General features: G+C 39.9%; 1 protein-coding gene across 3 annotated transcripts in view; it reads right to left on the bottom strand.

The window, feature by feature from the left end:
- Nucleotides 1-210: 210 nt before the first annotated feature.
- LOC122930319 (norrin cystine knot growth factor NDP) overlaps nt 211-7995 on the bottom strand; it is a 152147-nt gene continuing 144362 nt past the window's right edge. For all 3 annotated transcript variants that reach the window (XM_044283600.1, XM_044283599.1, XM_044283598.1), the window contains one exon: nt 211-814. In XM_044283600.1, the coding sequence (XP_044139535.1) occupies nt 587-814 (228 nt within the window). In that variant the 3' untranslated portion in view covers nt 211-586. The remainder of the gene's footprint in view (nt 815-7995) is intronic.

Here is a 7995-nt window from a genome sequence, read left to right as displayed (position 1 = left end):
CTAAAAGTGTATTCTGAACCACAGGTTATATGAAGAATCATTTTAGTTACAGGCCTGGATAAGCCCTTATAAAAAATAAAAAATAAACTTTTGCTAATGTAAAATCTTCCTGCATTTGGTTTTATCATTAACATCATGTGGAGAAGGTTATTTGATGTAAAAAAGATGCATATGCAATTTTTAAAATAATTGTTTTATTGTTCTTGTCAGTCCATTATGTTATGGCAGCTCGTTCTGTTTAACCCAGCTTGCTGCCCAGTTTTCATAATTCATCCGTACTTCATAAAAATATTAAACCCGGGGAATGAAATGATTAAAAAATACATAGAGGAATACTCTGTACAGAAAATATTGATAGTGAGTCCATGGTCCATACATTGGAACATATACAATCTGGACCAGAAATGTAATGAATCTTCAGAAAACGTTAACATTACGAGACTATTTCACTTTCATTGCACACTGTATGACAATAGTATTTGTATCACTTTTTATTTAATTCACAAATAACACTTCATAAAAATAAATCACATAATTTGATGTCCATTTTAAAAATTCCCAATCCAGTTGTCTGTGAAATGTGCCCCTAAGAATTGCATTCTTCACAGTGACAGGAAAGAATATATCGGTATGTGGCGGTGAGACGGATTCCTCCAGAGCACCGAAGCCTTATTGCTTTTAGCTTAGAGGTCTGCGGCCGGCAGCAATGGCAGGTGGAGCGAAAAGGTTGTTTTAAAACTGTGCTGAAGGAAACAAGGGGGTCCGAGCGGGATGTCTGACTGCAGCGTCCTTCACACCGGGCCAGCAGTACCATCTACAAAGAAAAAAAAATTACAATGAAAGGAATGATAACCTTCAGATTTTTGGTAAAGAAATATTTTCACTTTCAGAAGGACAGCAGAGAACCTCTTGTTATCTAGAATATGTAGCATCCTACTACTCTGTACATACAGCTGCTATGCAGCTGGCAGCCTTGAAAAAAACTGCAAAAACCTTGTGTGGAGTTTCATTTTGCAGTCATGTGTTACTACTAACCTACAGACAGCATAAGTGTGAAAACTTGGAATGGAGTAATACATGTCGACAGGATAAGGGTCCATTCACATGTCCGTTTTTTCTTTCCTGATCTGTTCCGTTTTTTGCGGAACAGATCAGGACCAGATCTGGACCCATTTATTTTCAATGGGTCCTGGAAAAAATCGGACAGCACAATGTGTGCTGTCCGTTTCCGTTGTTCCGTTCCGCATGTCCGTTTAAATATAAAACATGTCCTATTCTTTTCCGCAAAATTCGGATCCTGGTACAATACAAAGTCAATGGATCCGCAAAAAACGGAAGACATTCGGATGTCATTCCGTATGTCATCTGTTTTATGCGGAATCCGTTCCTGGAAACACATAACAAATATATTTTTTATTTTTATTTTTTCAATTTTTTTTCAAAGAAATCCAAACAACTTTATTTGATTATTGAACTTTATACATGTTTCCGTTTTTTGCGGATCTGCAAAAAACGGATGACATACGGATGACATACGGAAACATTTTCAGGAACAATGGATCCGCAAAAAACGGACCGAAAATCGGGATATAGGAAAATACTGACGTGTGAATGTAGCCTAAGTCTGTACTATACATAGTTAGTTTGTAGTCTGTAGCCACGGAGACATATAGGTTTACATGTATCCCAAAAAATATACAAGACATGACATATAGGTTGTTCCATTTAAGGGGCGTGTGTAACCTCCAAACATGGTTTCAAAGTAAGCATACCACCATGTACAGTAGGTGCCCCAAAACATGACAACATCTTTTATGTGAAAATCTAGTCCTCTAATCCTGAGAAATGCTTCTTTTGATTTTCATGTTTTTTTTATGTCAGGCCATTTTGCCATACACATAGTACCATTTTATTTTATGCTGTTTACCGATCATCATAAATAATGTGTTCACTTTATTGTACAGGTATTTTGATGGCAGGGATACCAAATAATGTTTTGTGATATTTCATACTAAGTATGTTGCAAAAGTGTTTTTTTGCGCCATTTTTTTTAAGTAACATTAACCTTGCAGAGAAAAGTCATTTTTATTTAAAGGGGTTATTTATTAAGGCTACTTTCACACTTGCGCTTGATCGGATCCGTTCTGAACGGATCCGATCATATTAATGCAGACGGAGGCTCCGTTCAGTACGGATCCGTCTGCATTAATAACTTAGAAAAATTTCTAAGTTCGCAAGTAGCCTGAGCGGATCCGTTCAGACTTTCAATGTAAAGTCAATGGGGGACGGATCCGCTTGAAGATTGAGCCATATGGGCTCATCTTCAAGCGGATCCGTTCCCATTGACTTACATTGTAAGTCTGAACGGATCCGCATGCCTCCGCACGGCCAGGCGGACAGCTGAACGCTGCAAGCAGCGTTCAGCTGTCCGCCTGTCCGTGCGGAGGCGAGCGGAGCGGAGGCTGAACGCCGCCAGACTGATGCAGTCTGAGCGGATCCGCTCCATTCAGACTGCATCAGGGCTGGACGGAGGCGTCTGGGTCCGCTCATGAGCTCCTTCAAACGGAGCTCACGAACTGACCCATGAACGCTAGTGTGAAAGTAGCCTAAGATGGGCATGGAAGCACCTCTGTGGTGCTCTGCATAAGTTTGGTGCTTCTTTCAGCAGGCCATGCAACAGACTTAAATCTACACCAGTTCCATGGCTAGTGTACATTTAAGTTATTTTTCATGCCAAAAACTGGCATGCCCACTTCCCCATCCACACCATGCGCCCTTTTTTCACTACTTCAGAAAAGTGGCACAAGAGCAGAAGAGACAGATTTTGCTGTATAGTAGATTTGAGATTCAAATCCCACCAAGACCAATACAATTTTCTTTATAGTAAAAGCTATTGCAGAAAAATAAGGTTTTTACTTTCCAGCTTTTTTCTTTTATGGTAAAAGTTAAAATTTCTGAAAAGATATTGCTATAAAAAAAATAACAAAGCAAAAATAATTACTTTTTTTAGTAACATATTTAATATGAAATATCACAAAACAGTATTTGATATCCTTGTAATCATAATAATCTATACGATATATTGAACACATTATTCATGGTGATTGGCAAATAGCACATTTTTTTCTTTTCTTTTAGTAATATCCTGTTTATTTTAAATTATGTCAGTGAAGAAAAAAGCATTTTCAGAAACAGAATAACTGACTCCAATAATGCAATTTTTATGCCTATGTTATGGAGTGCATAGTTCAAACATATTTTACTGCACAGATTAACCATATTAGTATATGCAATACTACATCAGACCTTGTAGTTTAAAGACATTTCACAAAAAACTTGCATTATCATACCCCTATTATTGAACGCAAAGTTCAATAATGTTTTATCACAAACATTGCATTGTTATGCCGGCTTTTGAAAGCATTACTGTATCAGACCATGTAGTTCAAAGACATTTTACTGCAAATATCGCATTCTTATACTCATGTTAGTGAACACATAGTTCAAAGATATTTTCCCATTAAAATGGCATTCATATACCCATGTTATTGAACGCATAGAAGTTTCACTATAAAAATTGCATTCTCATACGCAATTTATTGAGTGCATTACTGCATCAGACCATGTCGTTCAAAGACATTTTACTACAAAATTGCATTGTGATACTCACGTTATTGAACACATAGGGGATCATTTATTAAGACCGGCATCTTAATAACTCCTACATTTAGACTGGCACAGGCTTATACATAACTTCAGCGCATCTAGCGCCAGTCTAAATGTAAGCTAGCTTCCTAGCTGGCATACCTTTAGACCATTTTTTATGCCTAAGCCAGGTCCTCTTCCCTGCCCAATTTTTTAGACCTGGCGTAAGTGGGGAAAAGTCGTTGATTGCAGTGCAACTAACTGTTGTGCTGCCATCTGCACCTGAAATACACCTAATATAGGTGTATTTCAGTAAGTGAAAATAGAATCACTGCAGCTCTCACCTGCCACCTCCCAGTGGAGCACGGAAAATCAGACCCGGACTGAGTCAGGTGCAAACATGGAAAAATCTAAGGATTCCAGCTCTACTTAATAAAAATTCTATATTCGACTTCCATAAAATCCGACATCAAATAGGACACATTTTGCTGTGACGCGTTTCGGGCTATAACATGTTCATCAAGACAAACAAATATACTAAAAGCTCCATTTTATACACAAATACAAGACATGCCCACCTGATTGAATAATTCCCATCACCTGGAATCAACACCTGGTGACTAGTAAACCTAGGTGTATTTCAGTATAATAAATGATCAACATAGTTTTCGAAGACATTTTACATCAAACATTGCATTCTTATATCCATGTTAGTGGACGCATCATTCAAAAATATTTTACCTCATAAATTAATAACAAATTGTTAATACCAGGGACATTTAATTGCTCCTCTGTCTTTAAATTATAGAAAACACACTTGCAATTTTGCTAGTACCATTTACTAACATGGGTATAATCTGTGTACCAAACCTATGGCTTTCCATTTTTAGACTTCATAACAAAATGTCTAGAAAACGGAAGAGTAGAAAATGAAAGACCTATGCCTCATCATCTGGGAGTCAAAATGTCTTCTGATAGATGCCACATTATTATTGAGGACAAAGAGGATGACATTGTGGACAGGATGGGTCATTCTTCCTTTCAGTCATAGTATGACGATGTGGATGTCTCCTCTGAGTCATCATGCCTTGGAGCTAAGGGTTACAACATTCATCTTGCTCCTGCTTGCAGCCCAAGAAAAGCCTTTCAATGACATCTTCTGTGTATTCACTGCCCCCTCCTAGTGGAGCATCTTTTTTTCCTAAGAAGAGACATTAAAACCCCATGTGTGATGGAAGATATTCAGAATACACTACGTGCAGAATTATTAGGCAAATGAGTATTTTGACCACATCATCCTCTTTATGCATGTTGTCTTACTCCAAGCTGTATAGGCTCGAAAGCCTACTACCAATTAAGCATATTAGGTGATGTGCATCTCTGTAATGAGAAGGGGTGTGGTCTAATGACATCAACACCCTATATCAGGTGTGCATAATTATTAGGCAACTTCCTTTCCTTTGGCAAAATGGGTCAAAAGAAGGACTTGACAGGCTCAGAAAAGTCAAAAATAGTGAAATATCTTGCAGAGGGATGCAGCACTCTTAAAATTGCAAAGCTTCTGAAGCGTGATCATCGAACAATCAAGCGTTTCATTCAAAATAGTCAACAGGGTCGCAATAAGCGTGTGGAAAAACCAAGGCGCAAAATAACTGCCCATGAACTGAGAAAAGTCAAGCGTGCAGCTGCCAAGATGCCACTTGCCACCAGTTTGGCCATATTTCAGAGCTGCAACATCACTGGAGTGCCCAAAAGCACAAGGTGTGCAATACTCAGAGACATGGCCAAGGTAAGAAAGGCTGAAAGACGACCACCACTGAACAAGACACACAAGCTGAAACGTCAAGACTGGGCCAAGAAATATCTCAAGACTGATTTTTCTAAGGTTTTATGGACTGATGAAATGAGAGTGAGTCTTGATGGGCCAGATGGCTGGATTGGTAAAGGGCAGAGAGCTCCAGTCCGACTCGGACGCCAGCAAGGTGGAGGTGGAGTACTGGTTTGGGCTGGTATCATCAAAGATGAGCTTGTGGGGCCTTTTTGGGTTGAGGATGGAGTCAAGCTCAACTCCCAGTCCTACTGCCAGTTTCTGGAAGACACCTTCTTCAAGCAGTGGTACAGGAAGAAGTCTGCAAGGTAAGAAAAACATGATTTTCATGCAGGACAATGCTCCATCACACGCGTCCAAGTACTCCACAACGTGGCTGGCAAGAAAGGGTATAAAAGAAGAAAATCTAATGACATGGCCTCCTTGTTCACCTGATCTGAACCCCATTGAGAACCTGTGGTCCATCATCAAATGTGAGATTTACAAGGAGGGAAAACAGTACACCTCTCTGAACAGTGTCTGGGAGGCTGTGGTTGCTGCTGCACGCAATGTTGATGGTGAACAGATCAAAACACTGACAGAATCCATGGATGGCAGGCTTTTAAGTGTCCTTGCAAAGAAAGGTGGCTATATTGGTCACTGATTTGTTTTTGTTTTGTTTTTGAATGTCAGAAATGTATATTTGTGAATGTCGAGATGTTATATTGGTTTCACTGGTAAAAATAAAAAATTGAAATGGGTATATATTTGTTTTTTGTTAAGTTGCCTAATAATTATGTACAGTAATAGTCACCTGCACACACAGATATCCCCCTAAAATAGCTAAAACTAAAAACAAACTAAAAACTACTTCCAAAAATATTCAGCTTTGATATTAATGAGTTTTTTGGGTTCATTGAGAACATGGTTGTTGTTCAATAATAAAATTAATCCTCAAAAATACAACTTGCCTAATAATTCTGCACTCCCTGTAGTCTCACTGTTGACGACTTGTGTCAAAACAGTGATTTGGACAGCCTTGAGAAGAAAGTTCAGGTGGAGGATGAGGACCCATGTATAACTGTGTTAGTGGCGGCACCTGGTGAGGGCCAGAGGTAGCAATAGTGTCACTCGGGGTAAATACAATACATAGCAGGGAATAGGCAGCATGGTGAGTGAGAATGATGATTAGAGTTGAGCAAAGTGAAGCATTCAAAGAGGAATTCGGTCCGAAGTTTTGGAAAACTTCGATTTACAACAAAGCCGAATTTCCTCGTACTTTGTGGTAACGAATCAGGTTTTCCTAAAATGTCAAAGTGAAAGTAAGAAGCCCGGGAACGTGAGATCACCCATAATGCCATGCAGCCAGCAAATCCACAGGTAGTCATCTCCTGTGATATCACAGCCCTATAAAATCCTCAAACCATGTGATCTCGACCATTGTCCTGTGAGCTGAGAATATGGAGAGACATGGCAAGCGCTCATGCGTTAGATACATTGTTGCTACAATAATCCATCAACCATGTTTGGCACCTGGTTTTAACCCTAATTATTTTAAAAGCAAAATACTATTAGGTTTATAGTAGGAAGGGATCACAGATCTTGTGGAGGGATCCACATGGGATTATGGTCATCCCTGTTGTGAATCCCTCAATTTTATTGCTTTTAGGAAGGTTTTCCTGCCTCAGTGCTGTGTACTATCTCTGGTACCATCACACAGGAGGACAGGGGCTGCTGCATACATGCTCCACCTCCACCGATCCCTGCGATTAGGCCGAATTTTTTTTTCTTCTAAATCTCTAATGATTATGGTGATTCTGTGCTGGAATAGACCTAGGAGTCGGATTGGGGTGCCAATGAGGAGATAATATCAGAGACTGGGACAGGTCTGCTTCTATTATGGTCAGCTCGGGAACTGGTGATTCTGCTGATACTGTGGGTGCAGACTCAAAATGTGCCAAACCTAAGCCAAGCTTGGCTGCCACTAGCTCTGTGAGGAGTGTGCAAGTATCTCACATCTGGCAGTTTTTCTCCGCAGTACTGGAAGACAAAAGTATTGTTGTGTGCAAGATCTGCAGGATTAAAATAAGCAGTGAGTGTTCAAACATAGGCACCATGGCTCTATTGCAGCACATGAAGTAGCGTCACCCAATCCTGTGGGAAAATAGAAGTTGCCATCAGCTAGTGCAACAAGAGTGTCCTCCTCCTCCCGGTCTTCTTTGCGGCAGGTAGGCTGCATCCATATGCAGTACAGTATCCATGATGTCATAATTAGTTTTTGTTTCTCTTGCTTAGACTTCCCTCCTCTTACTCCACTCAATCGTCAGCCATTGATAACATAAAGTGTGGCCAGGAAACAACACTACATGCCCGGCAATCAGCTGGGGTGCAAGCTTAACTCCCACCTGACCAAGTTGCCGGCGGTGTGATCGCTGCCGTACCACTTAGTGGATTCACTGCCTTTATAGGCGGATGGCATGTGCTCAACCTTGCTGAAAGATACCTAGCCTGCATTATTTCTCCAAAAAAGCCTTAAAAAAATC

Source organism: Bufo gargarizans, chromosome 3 (genome assembly GCF_014858855.1).
Source record: "Bufo gargarizans isolate SCDJY-AF-19 chromosome 3, ASM1485885v1, whole genome shotgun sequence".
Lineage (NCBI taxonomy): Eukaryota > Metazoa > Chordata > Amphibia > Anura > Bufonidae > Bufo > Bufo gargarizans.
This window is presented reverse-complemented; position numbering and strand designations above follow the sequence as displayed.